At 30.9% G+C, this 25347-nt stretch overlaps 3 protein-coding genes across 3 annotated transcripts in view; 2 read left to right on the top strand and 1 right to left on the bottom strand.

The window, feature by feature from the left end:
* Positions 1–14301, bottom strand: part of LOC116779603 (LIM/homeobox protein Lhx3) — a 34117-nt gene extending 19816 nt beyond the window's left edge. Inside the window, exon 1 of the mRNA XM_032673974.2 lies at positions 14061–14301. Coding sequence (XP_032529865.1) covers positions 14061–14196 — 136 coding nt within the window. The 5' untranslated portion in view covers positions 14197–14301. The remainder of the gene's footprint in view (positions 1–14060) is intronic.
* A 692-nt stretch (positions 14302–14993) lies between these two features.
* On the top strand, positions 14994–21115 carry LOC116765371 (uncharacterized). Its single transcript, XM_032654837.2, has 5 exons — positions 14994–15241; positions 15332–17490; positions 17573–18628; positions 18707–20265; positions 20412–21115. The coding sequence occupies exons 1-5, from the start codon at positions 15077–15079 to the stop codon at positions 20702–20704; spliced, it is 5232 nt and encodes a 1743-aa protein (XP_032510728.2). The 5' UTR covers positions 14994–15076; the 3' UTR covers positions 20705–21115.
* An 831-nt stretch (positions 21116–21946) lies between these two features.
* LOC116765263 (aromatic-L-amino-acid decarboxylase-like) lies at positions 21947–24938 on the top strand. Its single transcript, XM_032654692.2, has 5 exons — positions 21947–22165; positions 22808–22928; positions 23280–23393; positions 23534–23653; positions 23734–24938. Exons 1-5 carry the CDS (start codon positions 22086–22088, stop codon positions 24802–24804), a joined length of 1506 nt encoding a protein of 501 aa, XP_032510583.2. The 5' UTR covers positions 21947–22085; the 3' UTR covers positions 24805–24938.
* Positions 24939–25347: the final 409 nt, after the last annotated feature.

Raw genomic sequence — 25347 nt, 5'->3', positions numbered from 1 at the left:
CTATATTGCTCAACCCTTTTTAGTTCCTTTAAATATAGTAATCTTATTAAGATCTATATCCTTTAGTACTACTGTAGTAGCTTTTACATCAGTGTACGCCAATTTCCCGATCTACGATATACCTTACTGTTATCATCGTTATAGCTCACACATTCAGGATTTGATAACACCTTCAAACGCTGCTTAGGGATTTTGACATCTATCTATAAATTTTTGATATTACCCACCTTCTACATTTCTGTGTAGTTTTTAACGATTCATTTTTTTACTTATTCGTGGTACTTTAATATGTTGTTACATTGTTCTACAATACAAGCGGTTTTAATTTTATTGGATCATTAAGGGAAATTATACTAGTAATAATAATGGGTTTTAATGATACTTTTGTAAAATTGATTTTTATAATTTATTTTGTTATTAGCAATCGTATTGTTGTAAAAAAAAACTTATTAAAAAAAAGTTACTCGAGTACATTATATCTAATGACGTGTATAATATAGATATTTTTAGAATACCTAATACTAATTTTATAAAGTTGAGAATTTATACCGTATGGTGCTTCCATATAGTGGCCTTTTACTTTCAAGTCTATGTAGTCGGAACTAATACATTTGATAATTAAACCTAGTAGTGTATATAAAAATGATATGGATAGTGAACTTGCAAAAACTATATAACTGCTGAAATTCCACATGACTAAGTTATAGACACATATAAGAATTCAACAAATAAACCAAATATTCATCCATGTTGAGCTGGACGATGTATTTTATAAAAATAATAATTATCAAAACAATTTAAGAAATATATTCTTCCACTAACCTTTGAGTAGAAATAATTGCTTATTACTGAACTTGAAATATATTACTGTACAACTAACCTTAGTCGAATTATAATGTTTCCGTATCTACAGATAGAATTCGCTTTTATTTTTCTATTTTACTCTTATTTGGACAATGGACATACTTTAATCAAACCTTTCAAAAGTGTCTCGGTTACCGGTAGGAAATCATAAAACTCAAGGAGGTTCAAATCAGGATGGATCAGCTGTCATGGGGAGATGGCGCGTGCCAACCCTGCGGGGCTTCATGACGTCAGTCCCATCTGCCCGACAGATGGCGTCCGTGCGCCCGCGCGGAGATAATATCGCACGCACGCTAACACTCCCCATCATAAATATAGGAACTATATGGCCAGCTAATCTTGATCAAATGACCAATCAAAACATTAATAATTATAGCCTACTTTTTTAACTGTAGTTTAGTTTATCTGTTAATGCTTTGATAAGTATTAACAAACAAAAATAAGAATCGAATTTATGCACCTAAGTTATGACTCAAATTGGTAAATGATGTGATGATAAATGATTACGTAAATCTATAAACCAAGAAAATTATCTAACGAGAATAATGAGTTAGTTAACTATAAAAAAAACAATTGCGTAGTATTGCGCTGCAATCTCTGAACCGCTTGACCTTACATCTTATGGGTACGTGCAACTGTGAACTGACACGCGATTTATTTTAACTTGTAGAAACTATAAATGTAATGATTAAATTAAAATCAACGCATTACTGCATTTATTTATGTTATAGCGTGTCAAAAAAATTAATCATAATTTAGATTAATATATCCATTCAGAAGACAAACTAATTTACGATTAACTTCGCATTTAATGCCATGCTCACAATCTATTGCAAATTTATTTCTCTTATAGGAATTCAAGTACATATAAATTATTTTGTCATTAATGTTTAATAAAGTTCTAATAACTTCCTTGTAGATTTACAGATCTAGATGTACATAGATGACATCTGTCCAATGATCATTGGGGTGCTTTGCATGCAAGAGCCACGTGATACTCCCTATTGTTTTTATTACCAACTAGCTGGTAATTACTGGAACATCACTATAAGTGATTTATAATTAACGCCATATGTTTATTTTAATATAATAAAAAAAAAAACTTCTACACGTTTTCCGTCGAATGACATATTTATTTCTGTTTTATTTACATTTTACAGCTATCAAATCAAATATTATAACTGTAGAAAAATGAAAATAACATGAAAATTATTTTTTAGAAAAAGCTAAATACTATTCTACTGAAAGGAGACATTTATATTTTTTTATTATATCAAAAGAAAATAGTTATTAATTTAAAAAAAATCTGTATGATAAACATGATTATTATTTATTATATATATGAATAAATGTGAATAAACCCTTAAGCCATAAAAATCTATTACTTACACTGATAGTTAATAAATCATATAAATTTATGTACTAGATAAATAAAAAATACCTACACATAGTGTAACAAATATAAATATGAGAATGTGCTTTAAGATTACACTAGATATTAGGACCCTTCTAAATCTTCTAAGAAGGTTTGATTGGCATGTGGTATAATAAAAGCAAAAAAGATTTCTCTCTCCCCCAATTCCTGCCTCACCTACGAAAGTGGCTTTTGAAAAGTTGACTAGAATAAAAAGTGAATCCCAGAAATTTATGATTAAAATCTTAAAATAATTCTTATATTCAAACAATATGAACACGGCAAGGGCAAAAAAGAGTTCAACCAAGATTTGTTATGTAGTCGGTAACGAACGATAGTTATAACTAACCATCAGGTAATAAAAACGAAGGTTAACCAAAGCTATAACCGAGTAAAAAGATATATGCCCATGTAAAAACAATGAACTTTCACACAAGCGCCCCGGGTTTATTTAGCGTGGTTTATCGTGAAATCAAAGTGGAGAAGTCGGTCTGTTGTGGTAATTCAATTTGGTGAACAATCCGTTTCCCGCGGCACCAGGCCACTTTACCCACGCACTTTATTCTTTGCACATACGAGACAAATTATATCTCACTTTCCATCAAATTACTTTCCTGGGAAACAATGCTTCAATGGTAATGTCTGGTTAGTTTTGAAATTTGTTTCGGTATAATTTCAAATATCATATCCATGGTCCTGAAGTGATTTTGAAATACAATGTAATTTAAATAACAATAAAGTAATAGGTATTACACTCATTTGACATGTAAGTCTTAAAAATTAATAACGGAGTAGGTATTTCTGTGATTTCAAGATAACTATTTCTAAATTGAACCATGTCACAGATACGAAAAATATTTTCCTTGCTTTATTATATCAGCTTATCTGTGGTTCTACTTTAGATATTTTTAGTAAAACTTTAAATGTGAAAAAGATGACTAGACATCTGTCTAAACTGGTAAAGAGGTACACATTATACATATATGTACATATATTTTTCATCTATCTCGGTAAATAATAACACTTAAAAATTACACATATAATTTCATTTTATAATGTAGTCTGGCCCTGGATAAAAATGTAAAAAATTATTATTCATACTCTCAATCTCATGTAGTTCATGAAATAAACTGACAGCTTGGAAATACGCTTAATATTTGATACGACGATTCAAAATACGATTGGAAATACCCTTGATAAGAATAATAAGTATATTCAGTTTATATAAGTTTATATTTTCACTTAAAAAACTGTAGACTTGATGTCCATTACGCAAAATTCATGTCACTGATTCATTAAATAGCTATAATATTTTTATGGAAGGCTTAAAAATATATCGTGTATATCATACAAATTATTACTACAAGAATATCAAAACTATCAACTTAGGATTGACGTCATTTATTATAGTATGGAGAAGCACAATTATTTAATCGTAACTTATGGAATTTTCTTGTAAGAAGGCCTTTTTTATAAATGGGCTAATCAAAACATTTATCTTTATTATATTGAATATAAAACAAGTGTTGAATATATATATAATGTTCTCATCTTTGTGTTTAATTCATATTAAAAACAAAGTCTTGATGATGCTAACAACAAAACGCATGAAGCTAATTTTTGACTTCCTTAGAGACTGTATAAATAAGTCGAACTTAGGTATTAAAAAATATATATTTTAAAAGATATTAGAGTTGAGGATTACCTTTTTTAATATGTAATTTATTGATATTAACTACTTTTACATAGATATCTATCAGATAATCGCCCCTGTTACATTTATAACTTCATCACTGTTACAGCCAATTCAGATTTATTTTCTATAGAACGAGATTGATTCAGGAAGTTTACACAAGAAGTCAAACAAGCTCTTATCAAAACGTCGACGCGTGCGAGTAACTTTTTAACCGCGAGAAAAAACAATGGAGCAATCTCTCACAAGTATCGTTTTCACCCGTCGGCAGATCAATGTAAGCCCCGCGCGATAATTGAATCGAGAGGGTCAGATCTGCCCCGGGGCCATTATTAGTGATACATTTGATTCGTATGTGGCTTCCCTTACCATTTAGGGTATTTCTCTTAAATGAAAAAAGTATACGTCATTACAGAATCATTTAGTCTCATACAAAATATAATGAATATAGCAAAACTTACTAACATATTTCTACGAGTATATATGTATTATGTATGTCTGAAAGTATAGCTATGTATATCAAAACAAATATTACAGTTGTTATTTAATAATAAAAAACAACTATTTTTAACCTTAAAATATGTATGAAAGGAAAGTTAGTAAAGTTTTGATTTAATTATTATAAAAACAAAACAGCGGGACTCTACGATCACAGCTTGTGTTTTACTTGTTTCCTAGTGGGGTCATTACTAAACTCCATTACACTTTTTGTGCCAAGTGTTTGGTAATACAAGGGTGAAAACGACCCTACAAAAAGAATGATACGCTCTCAACAACATCTTTATATTATTTATTTTAAGCCCGAATTTTTTATATGTAACAACACCCATCTCTACTTAATTATACTCGACACAAAACAAACAAAGTTTCATTGGCGACACCGCTATGGGAATAGGTAAATAAATGAACAAATTAGGATCTAATGGCCTGGTAATGATCTCAAAGGCTTTAATCACATAATACAACCTAACTGCTAAGTTGTTGTTTAAAAAATACTGTACAGTGATGCATTAAAGTATAAACATATGTATTTAGAAATATTGTACCCTTATATACTTACATACAAAATGAATGTGAATATATACATCTCAAAATATGTGTATAGCAACATAACTGCTGCTGGGACATATATTTGTACCTAGTATATGTACTATTAGATCTTGGTAATGTAACGTTCTATTTTTATTACCAAAAATAAGCAGTATAAAGTGGCAAAGCCATTACCATAAGTAATCACATAACATTTACATGGCCTAGTACGCTCGAATGCAAAAGTAGTCATCAATCTTAGGGTGGTACTGGCATAGCGATAATGCATACAACATATGGCACCGTACTAGTATGGCTCGACACGCTTCAATGACATTGAATAGATCTACGACTCAAGTGACCCGCACCAACCTTTGGAATCGCGGACAAGAGATAGTATCGCCCGACAAGTGTACTTCTGAACATGTAACAAATGCTATTTTGTTACGTTTAATAAATTACCCGCATTTTATATGTAATTGTAATGTATGTACTTAAATTTAATCAAACCTATAACTGAAACTAAATAAACTAAATAACTAAATAAAAATATGATATAGTTGTCATATAATTTAAAATATGAGTTAATTCATATTAGTTGCGTTTTGGAATTGCGTCGTGGATGCCTACATAGTGGAGGGTTGTCGCTAAGTGCCGGGAGGCCACATGTCGCTCTCGTCGCGCTAATCTCTAGGATTTACCATGGGATGTCCCTTCCAATAAGCCATCTCTCTCCCCATTGCACACTACAATAAAGCCATCTCACTCGTCTCATTGAATATTATTGCTCTATGGGGATTTTGAAAATATGGAGCCGTTTAGCGAAAGCCGTACATTGTATCCATCCAGTGGAATTATTCATACGCGGCCTGCTGCATTTATCACTTAATGGTATTAGCCATTAGAACGTTTAATCGCTCGATTTAAATCCTTATGTCTCAGTTAAATATCCATTTTATATAACAAATACTACACTTTATAAATACAATTTATTTCGTTTTTTTTTTTTAAGAGAAACAAATAAAAGGTGTTCTCGTACTTTAATTTCATGTATCTATTATGGAAAAATAAAAACATAGATGATTATTTTTTAAACTAATAACATACATATGCACAAACTAAAAAGTTTATTTAACACATCTCACTTTTTAATAAGAAAGAGCTGGTATTTAAAACCTGAATATTTATTACCCAATCCCAAAATATTAGGCATTAAAAGTCACATTACCGTAACAATATTGCAATAAAAAATTAACTTTATTGTGTATAGAACTTTTAAAAAGATTTTGAATCAATTTCATTACATCAAATCTATTAATACTATTTCAATCAGGTACATGGAATAAATCGCTCCTTTCAAAAATCAAGGATAGAAGAAACTAAAATATAAGCCTCTGTTTAAAGTAATAAAGAAATCACATAACATATATTTTGAAACACATAGAAAGAAAACAATCAGTACAATTGAATTCACTCTTGATATTTCATGTAAAATAAACATTTAAGTAAAAAGAAGTATCACTTAATTTCAATGTAGATTATTCGTTCTTTTTAAAAGTATTATAGAACTCAAATTTATTTCAAACCTGTGTTTTATAGTAATCACTTATAAGAAAAGCTTACTAGAGCATTCCATTATTTATGTCCTGTATGCTTCAATAAAAAAACACAATAAAATTATTGAATGTGTTCATTACATTAGCTTTTTCTTTAATGTTGTGGTTTACCTTCTATTTTCTATGCATATCTTTAGTAGTCGAGTTGGTCAAAGATATATGTGATTGTTAGTTAGTGTTGTCCATTAAATAGATTGACGTCAGAATTCCATGTATAATGATGATATAAGTAGCTGTCAACGCGACATGCGGTATATAACACATGGCGAGTCTTCGTTAACAAAGCCATATGTATGTACGTCAATTTTTATGAGTGACAACTAAGAATCTATTACAATGCACGATGAGCGTTTTTCATTTGACAAGCATAAATACGGAACGCAATTCCAGTTGTTGTTTTGGGTGCATTGAAGGGACTCCTTGTCACTGGTACCCTTGCAACCCTAAAATCGTTCCATTCCATCTAGCCGGACGGGCGGACAGGTTAACTTTTGTTGTTTTACAAAGCGAACATTACCGTCTGATTGTTGGCACAAATGTTGGGTATTACAAAGCATTTTTGTTGACTTACCGCTGATTCCGTAGTATAATTCATTGCTGTTTTCCGTATGTTCAATAACGATGTTTATTTTAATATTGTGTAATTAAATCAGCTCTCGTTTTAAATTTCCTCAATATTTTTTCCCCTCCTTATAAATATATAAATCGAAATAATACTTACCCGGCATTTAATATTTCATATTTTGATGTGTATGATTTAACTGAAAAACTATAAAAACATAAAAGGCGATGAAATGATATGGTCTTTATTTTCATCCAGCAACCTGTGTTGAAGGATATTGACGTTTCATACCAACAAAGAAAACGAAAGAATATTTCTTTTTCAAACGAAAAGTCAATAGAGGTTTTGAGGCATTGCCCTCGAGGTGGTTTCGTGCGGGTTTCAAGGGAGGTGCGGGTGGAGCGGCGCCTGGGGACGGCTGTACTCTTCTTGATTACAGTTCCCCACGCCTCCCCTAACCCCCCTCAGAGCGTCTCCCACTGCATAAGCCTACCAATTGCCTACAAGTTACAATGACGTAGGTTTATGCTAGAAATATTGCTTAAAAACGAAAAATTTAGTTTTACCACTCATATAAATAAAAATAATTAATAACTAATTCATAAATAATTACATTATAAATAAAAATATAAATCAATCTCTAAAATAGTCTTCAGTCTTATTCTTAAGTGAAAACATTCACTCTTAGTTGAATTGAAATCGTATAAACTGAGCCTCCTATTAATAATAACTATAGACAAGGAATTCTCCTCACTTTATACATACCTACATACACCTACACGTTTTTTCTTGTAGTGTCAAAACTAAACATTATATACCTACGATTTTTTTTCATTCGGCAACTATAGGGTTTTCATGCCATTTTGTCTACGTTTTATCTCAAAACATTACATACAGAAGCTGGGAGCAAGACAAAAACATGCAAGCGAGACTTTGTAAAATGCAATACATAAAATGAAAACAATGTGTAATATAAAATAAAAATAGCCAAAAGTAAGATAACGGGCGTGAATATATATCAGAGTTGGTAAAAGCGGTTCGTCTCGACGCAGGTGGAAAGCGAAGGGCCGAGATTGCACGCATCAAACATGCACGAAGTTACGCCCTGAGCTCGTAAAAATACATATTCTAGCAGAAGACCCCCGCTTTTAATACAGGCCGGTAATGAGCAGCCGAGGTCGATCGTCTCCTTAATTTACTCTTTAACGGCCCGTTTAGGTAAATTGTTCGCCCTAATAAGGTGAAGGAGATAACGTTACGAGATCGTTAATTATAATATAATTTAATATTTATATATTCATAACTGTGAACGTCGATAAATAATACACAGTTTAAATTGCTTGTGTAATCGTTAAGTAGTTAAATAACTTTAACATTTGCATGCGATGTCGTGTGAAATGCAATAGTAAATCTAGGATGTAGGGAATAAAATAAAGTTATATGCTAGACTGAACATAGTCTTTATAACATCAAATATATTAAAGGATTAGTTATAGTCCGAATGATTTATCTGTGTATCAGTTTGGGAATATATAATTTAAATAATAAATTAATGCGTCAAAATATAAAAAAATTACAAGCAGAGGATTCACGTTAACATGAGGCTCGCCTTTGTGAATTTTTAATTTAAATATGTACAAATGAAATATATGAATAACATTGTTGTAATGTATTTAAAAAAGAAATGGTATAATTTCATTTTACTTCAGCAATTTTGTTAAGTTATTTTTTCTATTTCATAATAATGCAACGTCTAAAAGTTTACGACAGACAAATTTTACTAACTGTTTTAAAATCAACATTGGTCAACAGAGACGAATATCCACAATTGAATAAAATTTTAAATTATAAATAATAATCGTTCTATTATAGAAATGTTATCGTTCCTACTATTGTGGACTCCAAGAGGGGATTTCGTAATTTTCAATCCTATACTTACAACCTATATTTTATCTACGGCTTAATAATAACTAGAACGTAATGACAGCATATATAAAATTCTGTTTTAAATTTTTAATATGCGTATTTTATGACTTATTTATAGTTATAAAACCTTCTAACTATTTTAAATTTCATTGTATAAATGATATGAAATAATTAAATATTCAGTTAAATTGTCATAGGGAAAATTTAATGGAATTATAACAATTTTTATTTTTTATTAGAATTAGACATGTTAAGTAAAATTATTTTGCCACATATTTTTTGATATACAATTATTTAATTACACTTTCCATAGTTATAATGATACTATTTTTTTTAAATGAAACTAATACTTTTCGGATAAACTACGCGTGATTTATTTTTGTAAAATACTACATACTCCCGACGTTTCGGTTACTTTTCAGCAACCGTGATCACGGACAGACGAGATGTTACAAAAATAAATCACGCTTAGTTTATCCGAAAAATATTAGTTTCATTTAAATGAATAAAACTCACGAAATTTTTAGATCTCGTTATGATACTATTTATTAAATACTTCCCGCCATTTCACCAACTAATAAAAAAAAGTCATGTTTTATCAAAGAAAATACTTTGAAATATTGAAACTTACGTTATTCTGATAATAGGTATAATGTAATGTTAAGTTAATAAACGAATCCATACACTCGTATGTCAATCCATCCATATACATAAATTTCTTATGTCTCATAAGAAAATATATTACATTATATTTTATAATTTCCCGAGACTAAAAATATTGCCAAGCTTTTTCCTATAAGGTAAATATTGTTCTTGCAATGTTGTTAATGTGTATTTTTAGTTAGTTTAGTTTTTTCCTTTAAATTATTAAAACCACAGTATATAGTTATTTGTTACTTTTGGGTTATTTACTACTTAATTTTTAAGTAACACTTATTAAATGCATATGAACTTTTACAATAATTACAGTTAAATACAAGCAGCTCACGGCTCCTTGGCAAACCAACATCCCCAAAGACCATGCCATCAAGGTCAGCAAGTATTACGAACTGACTAACGCACTCACTAAGAATAGGTTCGTTGTAAATTAGTACGCAGTAGAAGTAGGAGCGAAAGGTATTACAGCCAAATTTCTCTACAACCTACTAAATGTCTTGGGCCTGGCAAGAAATAACATTAGTTCATTCTTGAAACGTGCGTTGAAGGCAGCCCTAGTAGGTTCGTTTCGAATTTGGTTAGGTAGAGAGAGGAACTCGGACGATGGAGGTGAGCGTTTAACGCGCGTTAGATGAATGTCCCTTAAACCTACACCTGGGTCGCAAGTCCCAGGCACTGTTTAATCTCCTCTCTCTGTAAAGCGATGGTCCCGGCACCCGCACGGTGAATTCATGGAATGCTGAGAGGTTTCGTCAATATTTTTAGGAATATTTGTGAAAAGAGAAACCCACATTATTGTAATCGAAAACTATTATATTTGTACCAACTAATTGCTAGTATAATTATTAGTATTTAAACACAATAACTGCTAGTAAATGAACTGTGGGTAAATAGATAGTTTGCTAAAGTAACATAAACATGAATAGTATTAATAAAATAACACTGTTCAAGAAACTCTGTACGATTTATCTTTATGTAAAGATGAATTTTCTAGAAAATCTCAACTACCAGTTATGTTCATTCATTTTCTTATAAAATTAAAAATTCTGGGGACTTAAAGAGTATGAAACTCAGTAATACAGTATTTTGTTATAAGAACATTAAAAACAATTTGTACAATTTTACTATGAGTGAAAAGTTGAAAATATTGTTTTGGTGCCTTTCTGATAAATTTAATGTTTCACCTTGATATGCATGTATATAAAGATTTTGTTCATCAATTTTGATTGATACAAGATTGATACAATTTAATATAACAAGGAAATATATAACAAACTATGAGAGAAATTTTCTTTTCAGCTACAATTTAATACCATTATTAAATCTATTCCATGGCATGTTTACTTTTATTTGAGTGAAAGTGTGAATTCCAAACTTATATACAGGAAGGCCTTTTTGCGTTTCGTGTTTATAAATATTTATGTTTTATTGCCGCTGATAATTCTGATACATATTGCTCTTCTTTACCGATGTCAATTGTTTTTCACATTGTGATAATTCTAGGAGGTTAATTTAAGTGTTTACTTTTAATAGATCCTAATTAAAATATTTCGCAAACAATATATTATATTTATTTGATTAAACTTAAGCGCTTAAATTAAGAAGCAGTACACCCATAACGTTCATTCACATGATTTATTAGTAAATATTGTTTTAAAACACATTATAATTTCAAGACAGCTTTTTTAGCATATAATTATTAGTTTAGCAAAGACCAACTGTGTCTAACGACTTCAACAGACCACACAGAATCGCCCTGATTGATTAAAACGCTAACAATAGGATAAAGCTGATCACTGGCTTTGTATTGAAGCCCTTTATATTCTAGTAATCAAAGAATTCTCCCTCTACATGCAATCACTCTACTAAATATGACTTTTGGCTTCGCCATTGTTTGGATTCTATAAGTTAGAAATGAAAATTAAAGATAGGAATATTCGTATATTTTTATGCGTGTGTTTGAATGGTTGTTTCTTTTTGTATTGCTGAATTTTTAATTCAAAAATTTTGTATTATTACAAATTTGGCCAATAGATAAATGCATATAAATATTTTTGTCAAAAAAATTCAATGTCAAGACTAAAAGCTTAAATAATGAGTATAAATATATTTTCTTTACTTTTGATGTAGAAAGTCTTTAAAGTATTAAATTATTCTTACTTAACATTTATGGATCGAAATAAGTTAAATTAAATGATTGCACAGGTAGCAAGGTAATGGGGGTCCAAATAAAGTCGACAGATGTCACCCCCCGTAGAGCGACTGATGATCGAACCTTACTTTAAGCTATAACAGTAGATTTATTGTTACCCCATTTAATAGTTTCTAATTTATTAGAAACCCTTACTTCACGAGCGGTTTACTTATCCGCTATTAACTTGTAAGTTAAAGGATAAATTTCTAACAAATGTTTTTTTATAATAAGAAATAGTAGAAAATGCCTTGATGGTTCATGTTTTAATGAGTCCATAGTGTATTAGAGGACCACAGACGACCAGAGAGGATCAGTTGAAGTGTTTAGGAATTAAAGAAGAAGAGAAAACCTAACATTCCTATTTCTTATAATTATTAAACAAAGATTTAACATCGTAAAATGTTACTTTGTTTTATGTCAATAACTAAGCCAGACATCCTATGACTTTTCTCGTTTTATTTTCGATTAATTTATGTAATACGTAAATAAAAAAACGAATTATATCATGATTTAAGTAACAACAAACATATAATTATGTTTAAAATCCTTGGTAATTTTATTATACTCGCTATTAAAAATCTAAGAGCGCGAATTTAAAAAAAAAATCTTATCAGTTTAACTGAGTATCAAAATCAATTTAAATGAAATTCATTAAACTGAATATTACGACAGGTAAGCCGGAAGGAGATGATTCGTCGCGCACGCGTCGGCACGTGCACGCTTCCGGCGTTAATGCGATGGCATAATAGGCGACACCTCCACTTCCCCAAACTAAATGTTTCCGGATAATATTCTTACATATAACATCCATTTAAAACAATTGTTTTATAAATCTTGAATAATAAATTCTTTTTTACATCCAAGCATACATTTCTAACAGTCAGCTATCATCAATGTTTTGGACAGCTAAAGATTTTTCCCACGCTCGCTTATTCTAGTTACATGTTGTTTTTGATCATGATGGGGTATTATGGTGATGTAATTTGTATTGAATATAATACCAGCTTGGTAAAATAATAACCGAGGCCGCGGGCACAGAAGCTCTCCCTATTCCCTAACAGCATAATCATACACCTCGTATTATGAAGCTAAATCCTTAATAATTGGTATTGAGTTTTGTGGCTTCGGCTTTGAGATAACATGTTTTATAAAAATATATATACAACAATCATGTACTTACTTACTTAGCAATAGATTAAACCTGGATTAATTTTGAATGAAATCATAACGATAGTACTTATTTTACTGAAGCCATTATAAGATATTTCATTATACAGACCTTCGATTTGATTATATATTTGTGGAAATTAAAAAATATTTAAACAAGCGTTCTTATAAAATATAAAAACATAAAATCGATATGCAGGTAAAACGTATTAGATCAATTTGGCTAAGTGCGACGTTATCGATATAATAGGACGCAGTGTTAAAATCAAAAAGAGCTTACGGTGGGTAAGAGCACTTAACTTGATTACGTGCATTTGAAGGCCGGGTAAAAAGTGTAAACAGCGACGTTATAGGGACGGACGCGTGGCCGGCGGTCGACGCACGCCGCGCGCCACGTTCGGTAGTAATTGTAGCTTGCTTTGTAACATCAGCATTTTTTATTGTTACTTCTACACATTATTATTGTTCAGAAAATGTGTCAGTATAATGTTGCAATTTTAAATAATAAGTCTGTTATGAGAATTTCCCATTTAGTAAATATCATAATACCTGTTTTTGTTTCAAATTACATTATAGAGAAAAACCATTTAAACAATTTTAATATTAACTATAACCACATTTTAAATACATGATTATCATTAATATGATTAAAAAACGCTTTAATATAAATCTATCTGATCAACAATTAAGAATTTTAATTACCTTATTTCAAGCACATTTTATTACTTTACAGTAATGAACTAGGTATCCATCAAGTTGTTCATATAAACAGTTGCAAATAACTATGTACATGTTATGATTTATATTAAATACAAACTATAACTATAACTATAACAATTTTATTACCACATGGATAAATTAAATGCATTGACAAGGTTTTAAAAAGCCTCGATTAGTATCTATATATATTTAACTTTTTGTATATGAGGTTTCAATACCTTCTAAAGCCTTATTTCTTGCCAACAACGCTAACAGAACATCGGGCGGCGGAGGATCCAGAGGATGCATAGCCTCGATCGATGGGTCCATGGGATCTCGGCGCGCCACATCCAATTCACTGAAGCCGGTTTCCATATACCCACTCTGTCCGATAAACACAAATCAAACATCCCTTAAACCAACACCACATTCCGTAACAACCGATCGAAAACCGTGCACGAGCTATTCATATTTGTAACATCAAAGAAATGCAGCAGGCGTCGCGTGAAAGCCTTGCCCACGTGGCAGCGCCGCCCACGCCCGCCCCTGCCCGCTCTCGCCGCGCCCTCCCATTGAGAAGTAATTTTTTACCCCCTGAATCTAATAAACCCCGGAATAGGGGTGAGGGGCTCCCCCGCCCCGAACTAATTTTCCCGAGTCGTACGACACACCCCCGATGCTTACATCCATCTACAATATTACTAGAGCGCGTTATGCCGTTCACGGAGCACTTAGTTCCTACTTATCTGGTACCAATGTGAAAAATGATAATTTTGAATTTATAAAAATCGTCTGTAAACATTTTTTAAAACATCACTTATGTGAATAATATACTTTAAATTTAGGTTTAAAAAATAAATAGTCCTTTCGGCATACGTCTACACAACGCGTGATCAGATAAAAATTTAAAATAAAAACAACCCTTGTTAAAACAAAATAATAAATGACATTTTAATAAGGCATTGGAAATAAATGATTTTCTTCAAAAATCATTGATATCCTCACTGTAATACCGTTACCATCAGGCTGTTCATGTAAAATTATTTTGCAATGTCTAGCTGAAGCCTGATTGTCATAATTTTATATACCGCCTCCTTAAATCCTTATTTTTTTTAACTTGATAGATATATTAAATTTCATAGCTTTCTACTGTCATATTATAATATAATAAACTTATTAATGACTATATATTTTGTAGTTTCTTTAATATTATTTGTGTTTATATAAGTTTTTGTATCAGATTTTTTTCTTTGTCATGTCCGTTTGTGAGTTTTATAATCCAGATAATGTGTTTAGAAGATTTAAAGTGGTTGAGTTTCCTATATCGTTCGTGGGGTTATCAACAACCCGTGAACTTGATGTGGAAACCGATCTGAACACATCGGCGTACCTAAAAACAATGTGTGACGGACGTTTGATGGTAAGATTAATAAACTTTCACTCTCCAAAAACCTTTGATGGACATGTTAAGAAATTTAACTTAATTATTAGATTAAGCATACGCTTTCAGAAGTTCAGTGAAGCTCGGGAAACATCAGCATCACATAGAGCTTTTTTTATCAACCAAAAGAACACACACACAATTGAAATAACGTTCCTGCCGAAGAATGAATGTATATCAAAAGCAAAACAATTTAAAAATTTTGATAACAGATTTGTTTTTGATTTACGTTTAATCAAAGTTGATGATCTTTGTTGCTGTGATAACGAATTACATGCTGAAGTTGGACGATATTATATAAGTGGTCAATTCGAACAATGCATTATAAGCCATTCACCTGAAACACTTAATTTTGGAGATGTAATAATTAATACCAAAGTAACAAAAAACATAAGATTGCGGAACGAATCTAATGAAATGAGTGCCAAAATGGAATACATCAGAGTACCCGGTTTTGAAGTAACGCCTGAAAGCTTCACAGTAAAAGCAAATACATCAAAAAAAGTTACCATAACAATTAAACCTACCTGTCTAAAACTGAAAAGCACTATAAAATTTAAAATAACCAACCCTCATTATGTATATAATAATACTGAGAACCAGAGTACAAAAGAAAAAGATAAAGATAATTTTTTAACATATGCTGTTAATTTTAAAATGAATGTCATATACCAAAAAACGGTTAAAGAATTGAAAACTGAATCTTTGCATAAATTGCAAGAACAGAGTCGCAAGTATACATACGTAGGAAATGAAGTTAAAGTCCAGGCTGAAAGAAAAGAAAAGGCAAAAAATTTTTTAGAAATTTCAAAAATACGGTACGCAAGGAAACCTGTGATAGAAAAATATACTACTGGTAATGTAAGATGTTATTCTAATTTATTGATAAAAAATATACAAAGAAGTGATTTTTGTGAACCAATTCAAGAAAAAATAACAACATACGATCTTTTCGGCATAGTATTTACGCCATTTACAATTGATTTTGGAAGAGTTGGAGTCTCAACACTAGGAGACCAAATATTAACGATAAAAAATAAAACAAATTATGATTTGTTCTTTCAATTTTTGAAAGACAAGTATATCATTTATACAGAAGACAAACTGAACACATTTGAAATAAAATTGAAGAAGTTCAGCGATATTCAAATAACAATTTTCTGTATTGCTAATAAAGAAGGAGTTTACAGCAGTTCATTCTCTTATGTGATTGATAAAAAATACTATCGCAAGCACCCTTACACTTTACAAATAGGTACGCCAACATTGATGATATTAGAGAAAAATTTAAAATTTGGAATGGTAACAACCGAAAGTTTTGTGACCTCAGTGCCATTAAGAATATACAATCATTTCAATTTACCTGTGGATTTTAAATGGGAGGAAATTTACTCAGACATTCCATTTGAAATAAAACCCAGCTCTGGAACTGTACCTCGCCATTCTTGCAAAATATGTGACGTCCAATATGTATGCAAGGCATCGAAAACCAAGACACATGAAGTAGATTTATTGTCAATCAGCAATATCACAAGGGCTATTCCTCTTGAACTAAGTATAATTACACGTAAACTGTCTATAAAATTTTTACAACCAGCAATTATGTTCAAAGACATTGCTTTAAATTTAGAAACAATAGAATACATAAAGCTAGAAAATTCTTCGCGGGAAATTGCCACATTTCACGTGGTTGAACCACTGATTCCTGGTTTTCGAATAGAACCAATGTCTGGAACTTTGAGACCAAAAATGGTTATGTCATTTGCAATTATTGTAAAAATTCCTTGCATTATAGAGTTTGCTTTTGACATTCTTATAAAAATAAATAATAAGGAAAATGTATCATTACCAGTTAGTGGAAATGTCATAGAACCGAAAATAATAATACATCCCAAAAATATATTCATGACAAGAATTCCCTGTAATATGATGACTTTTGTCCCAGTAACATTTCAAAATCTAAGTACCCTTAAAACAGTAGTAGAAATCTTAGATACCGGAGATGACAACATTTTCAATGTGTATATGTTACAAGGAAATGAAAGACAAAGAATATTTGAATTTAATGTGGATGGGGGTCAATCAAAAACTGTATTCATAAAAGTTTACGACATATTTAGAAGAGAATATGAAATGTATATTCCTTTTAAGATTAACGGTCTTTTAGGACCTCCGAACAATGACACAAATTCAACCGAATTGCGGTACTATATTGAAGAAAATGAAAAGTTAATAATAATACTATAATGTAATGTAGTATTATATTACCATATGAAATAAGTTATTAATAAAATATCTTATATTTTCCAGGAACTATGAAAATAATTCAAAACTTAAAATAAAAACTGTTAACAAGGATATCAGTTATTGTCGAATAACAGGCGTGATCACAGTGCCATGGATAGATTTTTCAGTTGATAAATTTGAGTTAGACTATAAAGCACATGGAGAGAATTCTATAAAGTTTACTATGACAAACATATCGAAGTATTTCCTCAATGTTACAATTATAACGTCGAAACTAGCACCAAATTTTTCGCTGGAATTAATTACCGATGAACCATCAATTTCTAATGAAAGTCAAATAAAATTTGATTTTGATCGCCTAAAGGAAGTTACTTTTATCTTAAATTTCCATCCAAAAAGTCATGGCAAATTTGTATCGGTGGCCTTATTATATTTAGATAAACATATGACAACTCCATACTATAATTTAACATTTTATGGGAAACGACAGACACCGATAATGACACCAAGTAGTCATAGAATTATTTTTCCGCCGTGCTACGTGAATGAAAATATTTTTCGAAATATAACTCTTAAAATGGAAGGTGAATCGCATAAAGATCTTTTTTCATGCAGTTCAAAAGAAGAACCAAATGTGATAGTAGAAATTTTAAATACAGAGATAGTTTTTGAGGATAATACACCTTACACTTTGGTCAACGTTAAAATATCAGTGTGTTGTAGCGTGACCTACTCCCGGAATATAATGTTGACTTTTCACCACGAATTGGGATCATTCTGCGAAATCGAAGTCAGTTTTTGTTTTACTTACTGCCCTTTAACGCTCCACACACAGTTCTTAGTGAAGCCAAGTGAAAACCCATATCCATACTTTCCTGTCTGTAGTCAAAATCAGTTACACAATTATTTAGAAAATTGTTTAAATTTTCTCGAAAAGTGGATGTTCCAACAAGGATTCCGTAGAGATTTGTACCCCGTGATACCAGATACATTTCACGCCATTTCTTCGGCGATGTCCACGCAATCTGGTGGGACAAAATCAAAAGGAATTAATGTCTCGTACTTGAATTTTATACGAAGAATCGCAGGCCCTCTTATGAAACATATACGTAAAATATCGTAAGTACTTGCTATATAATGAAAAGTTTTTATGGAAATATTGACAAACATAAACAGTATTTCTTTATTATTCAATAGGGTGGCCGGCGTCGACGAATCATTTAAAGTCGTGAAAGAAATTCACGATACCTATAGAGAAATTATCAATCTGTTAAGATCACGTGGAGCAAATTTATGGTCTTTACAAGCAAAGTTTTTATTAAGTTATGACCAATTTGTATTATATACAGAAAATGCTACGCCAAAGGGAAATGTTGATATAATTTTTACACAAGAACTAATTGCGGATGTTGAACGTTTCAATAGATTAAATAAACAAAGCTGGACAGATTTCATTTTACAAAGCTACAAAGTTTTTGTAATGGACAGTTGTTTCTTCGAGTGTGTCTGTATGAGTTCTCAACCTAGAGACGTGGTTAAGGTTTTAATAGATTGGTATAATGAAAATATAACAAATCAACATGAAAAAGTTGGCGGCAGTAACAAAGTTATTAAGAATATTACAAACATTACTACAGACTTATCCGATGGCAGAGCTATAATTTCGTCAATTTTAAATTTCTGCCCTTTCATGCAGGACCACTTTTCACTATACAGTGAGGTGGACAAAGGTAACGCTGAAGGCGATATAATAAACAACGCTTGTCTTATCATCGAAGCAATGAATTTATTGAGATTATATTTTCCTCTTAACAGTAATGACTTTTTGCAACCTAATTTTTTACTCATGCTTTTTTTATCAATACATCTGTACGTCACACTGCCAATGTATAAACCGAAAAAAACAGTTGAATTTAATCCGCCCCTTTTAAGAAGTTCCTCAAGACAGGTAGCGATAAGCCCAACTAGCCAAGAATCTTTGAGTTTTAATTATATCTTAATAAATAATACGAAGAACAGTTTTGCCGTAGAAAAGGGATCTGGAGCCGATAATGGGAAAAAAATGTATCTGAGTGTAAAATATGTAGCTAATTTTGTTGAAAATGAAACGGCAATTCTTTTAGTACACGGCTATAATAAAACACGAATCTTCGACACATATATAGTTTTCATGCTTAATGGGTCTGTAGGTGCCTTAAATCCTGTTAGAAAATGTAAAGTAACAGGCCCATTATACAGACCAAACAAAGTAGATGTGTTAGTTGCTTCGCCATTTGCTACATCAGCAACATTTAAATTATATCTGACAGACAACGAGCCATCGATTCCACCGGAGTTTGAAACAACCACAACTCCCAAATTTTGCGTGAGACGTCTTAATTTAATCGACAAGGAAATAACACTGAGTGGTTTACCAAAAGAGAGTGGACAAGAAATTCAAGAACACAAACTTTATCTTCAAATAATCTGTCTTAGTACAGTAGTCGGGAATTCTTGGATATGGTTTCGAAGCGATATCGGTGAATTTTTTGTCAGGATTACAACCCAACCTAGATGGGATTTGGCAATAGATACTCTACAAGCAAAAGTTCATAATTGGCCAATAGATCCTTGTAGTTGTGGTGAAGCCTGTGAGTGCTATCGTACCACCGTCTTGACAATTCCTTATAGAAATGAACTGATGCTTAAATCATTACGTCATGCATTACTAGAATACGCTTCAGACGTAATGATACATGTTTACGATCAATTAATAGGTACTATTTGTAATTATATATTCATTGTTCTTGTAACTAAATTTAATATCTTATACAGTTTGTATGAGACATTAATTTTTATATTATAATTGCTTTTTTAATAAGGGTTTCAGATGTATTTAATGAATATATCACATTTGTTGTAGAAAGCGCCACTGGCAAGATAATATTGGGCATGTTGCTGGAAGAGGGGGGGACAAACTTGTCCGAAATCCAGCACATATTAAGAAGTGATACTACCTTCCGTATTACATCGCGAGCTCTCTTACCAAGAATTGATAAAGTAACACTAGCCCAACACACCGGAGGTTTTCTTTTGTTACCGGTGACTATACCGGGACAGGATAAGGCCGAAAAATACTCTGTTACACTAACCTCAGACTGTGGAATGGATATTCGCACGTATAGAGTCCTGTTTATTGAATCTTTTAGTGAATAATACAATATAAACAACCTTGGAAGAATGAATTGAATAGAATTCGTGCGATTTGCGAATTACTTCCCGGTTGAGTGGTTTTAAATTAGGACAATCACTATATATTTTTTTATTCTTAATTATTTTTTATAAATAGATTGTGTTCAAAATATATATGTTAAGTCATTTTCAACTGAGTTATGTATTACGTAAATCTCTGAAAAACCATTACTATTCAATAGTTGTCCAACGAAATGAGTTTTATTTAAATGGTTTATATAAAAAACATTAACAGAATGTGGTATAAAAATGTTAGTATCAAGTGATTATTAATATTTTCTGTTATAAAGAAAATCCGCAATTTGCTTCAATTTTTTAATACTATATTATTAAATTGTTTAAATTCTTATAAATTATACTAGTTTAATCAGATTTCAATTAATGTTTTATATCATGAAAAATAAAATAGTAAAAAGTCAAATATTACGTTCTTATTACAATCTTACCAGTTCAAAAAAAATAGAGTAATGCAACACAAAAAAAAAGTAAGCAAAATAATAAAAAAAAAACAGGAAATCTATGTCAAAGAGATAAGATGCTCTGCCGCTCCGCGTCGCCTGTTGCCTTGAACGAGCCATTTAGCCACGGTTGCCCGAAGAACACAAGATGTCATTTGAAGACTAATTCCTAATAACTATCTTCCTAATTCTATTCATTTAATTAAGTAATTATTTCTATCTTATCATTAAATGTATAATATTCATTACCCTTTATAAATAAAACCAATCGGTCTTTTCGTTTTCAAAATGGATAAATATTTCAATTTATTAAACAGATCATAAATTTGTCTTTGTCTCTTTTTTCTTTTTCACTGATTCGTTTTTCGTAAATGTATTGATTATTGATTTCATTTAAATAGTTCGTGGGTAGATAAATAACTTAATTTTGGGTTATCTTACGTATCCTTTGTAACTGTATCACAACGTCAGCTTGACCAACTTTGGTTGGTGAAAGTATTGACGGTAAATAAGTACACGATAAACCGCAATTGTGCATACACATCTTCGAAGTGCATAACAAAGTATTATTACATCTAGGTCTTAATGAGAGTATTTTAATGTAAATTTATTTTTTTTATAATATAGTTATACAACGAAATATTTGAGCTGAGACAATAGTGAAATCGTTTATTTTTAAAATGTAGTGGATGGCGTACCTTATTGTTGCATTCGTATAAATATGGAAAGCTGAGTGCCGCATATAAACAGCTCGCAGCGATCCAGACAACCATTGTCTCTCTGTACGGCAAACCTCGAGTCTCGAAATTGACTTTTTTAAAATATAAATTTTTACATTTCTCAACAACCGCGTGTTTATCTATTGTGTTTGTAAAGTGAAGTGAGCAATGAATTCTCAAGAATTTAGAGAAATAGGAAAAGCTACCATTGATCTGATCGCCGATTATCATGATAATATTAGGAATAGGTAATTCTTTTTTAACTGATTTTAATTGATATGATAAAAAAATATGTATATTTTATACTGTTGATTTTACGAAACTTTCGTAAAATAATATTTTCCATTAATTAGAAACGAAACAATGAGTGGGAATAAGCAATAGAATATTCCATGTAGTATATAATAACGCTCATAAATTAATTGTTATACAACTCGATTACAAACAATGAGGTTCATTTTGTTATGTGGTATTTCTTAGTTCGCTATTGTTTTGAAGACGAGGTAGTTGCAAGTTACTTATAATTATTCTAATGATTGCACTTATGTAAAGCCGTAATATGATATTTTTATTAAGTGTGATAATCATTTTAATATCTTATTCGAAAAAATTCTTAAAAAATTTTGAATAATATTTCTAACATTTTTGTTATAGTAATGAATTTTTAAAAATTATTTCCAAAAGTTTAAAAATATTTTTTTCTATTTTAAAAAGGGGCTTTTTCATTCAATAGAACAGAGGGACGATAACAAAAAATTAATGCTTTATTTTCCAAAGTTTGAAAGATTATGCAATAAAATTTAAATTGTATTAAATAATCGCAGAACGGGGGAAGAATAGGAAAGAACTCTGTATATAAATATTGAAGTAACTTCTTACTTTCCTTTCAGAAATGTATTACCGTCAGTTGAACCAGGATATCTTTTGAAACTTTTGCCTGAAGACGCTCCAGAAGAACCAGAAGATCACCAAAATGTTCTTAAGGATTTTTGTGAAACGATAATGCCTGGGGTAATTATTATTTTATTTTTTTTCAATAATTTCTATACAATATATTTTAGGAAAATAAATTCTTACTTGACAGCATCAACTATACCATAAGAATAATATTTTTCAGAATATTTTTTTAACGAACAAATAGATATTATATTAAGACAGTAACTTTCGTCTTCTTTTATACTTTTTTTTCGTATTACAATAAATATACATTTTTAAAAGATTTTTATTACTGTTTAAGTTTAATTTAACTGTTTAAGCCAGCAATGCAAATAAAACGATCGTTTACAATATTCCTCAATTAATAATATAACATAAGCAAGGTAAACTGAATTACAATAAAGTAAATTAATGTTATTTTTGTAGATAACTCACTGGCAATCACCACAATTTCACGCATATTTTCCAACTGGACAATCGTTCGCCAGTATGATTGGAAGCATCCTTAGCGATGGATTAGGTGTCATCGGTATAACATGGGTATGTATGCATTTTCATATAAATAATTCAACTTAAAAATTATTCAAAATAAAGATACAACAGTCAACACAACATTTAAATAGGAATATTAAAATAAAGTTACTTAGATACGTTATTTAATAATTAGCACCCCCTTTCAGAATGCAAGTCCTGCCTGTACTGAACTAGAGGTCGTTACTATGAATTGGCTAGGAAAATTATTGGGTTTGCCTGAGGAATTTCTCAACTGCTCTGAAGGACCTGGAGGCGGCATCATACAGGTAAAACATACTGAATTTTGTTTATCTATATCCTTAAAAGAAATTATATTCTCCATTAACAATTTTCTTTTAATATTCAGGGCTCCGCAAGTGAAGCAACTCTTGTTTGTCTACTGGCGGCAAAGGATAAAAAGATACGACAACTTCTAGAAAACGATCCAACTTTAGATGAAGACCAAACTAAAAATAAGTTTGTTGCATATACATCGGATCAGTGTAATTCTTCTGTTGAAAAAGCTGGTGTACTTGGTTCGATGAAAATGCGGCTCCTAAAAAGTGATAACAACGGCCAGTTACGAGCACAAACATTAAAAGACGCATTTGAAGAAGATAAGGCCAAGGGTCTTATACCTTGCTACTTTGTTGCAAATTTGGGAACCACAGGAATATGTGCTTTTGATCCCATTTACGAAATTGGACCAATATGTCAAGAAGAAGGTGTCTGGTTGCACGTTGATGCAGCCTATGCTGGAGCTGCATTTATATGCCCTGAATACAGACATTTAATGAAAGGCATAGAATATGCAGATTCTTTTGATATGAACGCACACAAATGGCTTCTTGTGAATTTTGATTGCTCAGCAATGTGGGTAAAAAACTCGTATGACTTAATAAATGCTTTCGACGTTCAACGTATATATTTAGATGACGTAAAAACAGCTGCTAAAGTTCCGGATTATCGTCACTGGCAAATGCCACTAGGCCGTAGATTTCGCTCTTTGAAACTATGGACTGTGATAAAAATGTATGGAGCAGAAGGTCTGAGAAAACATATCAGAGATCAAATAAGTTTAGCACAGTATTTTGCTAAATTAGTGCAACGCGATGAAAGGTTTGTAGTAGAACCAGAGTCATCCATGGCCTTGGTGTGCTTCAGACTTGTAAATGGTGATAAAATAACAAGAGACTTATTAGATAATTTAACTAAGAAGAAGGAATTATTTATGGTTGGGTGTACATACAGAGAGCGATTCGTTATACGATTTGTTATCTGTTCTCGATTTACTAACAAGGAAGATGTGGAAACAAGCTGGAATATTATCAAGGAAGAGGCAGATCAGTTAATTCCAGAAAAAATGAACGCTAAATCACATGCAATTTCAGCATTCGACCAGTTGGGAACTATTGGTATATACGAAAAATCTAAATAAGTAATAATTTAACATAAAGGTATATAACTTAAGTTATTTCGCGAATATAAATATTTTGATGGCTATTGTTTCTACTTAAACATCGCTTCTTAGTTAAATAAGTGTCTAATAAAGGTTTGAAAGATATTTTAATATTTCTTTGTTTACGTCATTTATGCCTATTTCCTACATTGTTTAAGACTTAATTTTGTCTTCCACGCCATATTTTTCATAAAGCCTTTATGGACTTCCTGACGCGATACTGTTATATATCTATGTATGAAAGTATAAAAAATTTAATGGGCAGTTTTTTTAATAATAATAACAGCTAATTCCATATCTCTTAAAGGTGTACATATAGTTTTTATGCATATTTGTGTCAAAACAACTATTAATGATCCACAGGTCAGTATGTATACATATGTAGAGCGGTATTCATTATTTAGAATAAAAAATGATTATTTTTGGTATGATGACCTCTAATTAATTTTAAGCATAATATAAAATAAAAAATTATAATAATATTACAAATTTTTATGGGAAAAATATTTTTAAAAACAATTT

The sequence above is a fragment of the Danaus plexippus genome, chromosome 2, assembly GCF_018135715.1.
Source record: "Danaus plexippus chromosome 2, MEX_DaPlex, whole genome shotgun sequence".
Classification (NCBI taxonomy): Eukaryota; Metazoa; Arthropoda; class Insecta; order Lepidoptera; family Nymphalidae; genus Danaus; species Danaus plexippus.
The sequence above is the reverse complement of the archived record's forward strand: the minus strand, read 5'-3'. Positions and strand labels throughout refer to the sequence as shown.

Coding starts and splice junctions, on each gene's coding strand:
- LOC116765263 (XM_032654692.2), top strand. CDS start 22,086: ATGAATTCTCAAGAATTTAGAGAAATAGGAAAAGCTACCATTGATCTG. Junction 22,166..22,807: donor CATGATAATATTAGGAATAG/GTAATTCTTTTT, acceptor CTTTCCTTTCAG/AAATGTATTACCGTCAGTTG. Junction 23,654..23,733: donor CTGGAGGCGGCATCATACAG/GTAAAACATACT, acceptor TTTAATATTCAG/GGCTCCGCAAGTGAAGCAAC.
- LOC116765371 (XM_032654837.2), top strand. CDS start 15,077: ATGTCCGTTTGTGAGTTTTATAATCCAGATAATGTGTTTAGAAGATTT. Junction 17,491..17,572: donor TATATTGAAGAAAATGAAAA/GTTAATAATAAT, acceptor TATATTTTCCAG/GAACTATGAAAATAATTCAA. Junction 20,266..20,411: donor TGTTTACGATCAATTAATAG/GTACTATTTGTA, acceptor CATTTGTTGTAG/AAAGCGCCACTGGCAAGATA.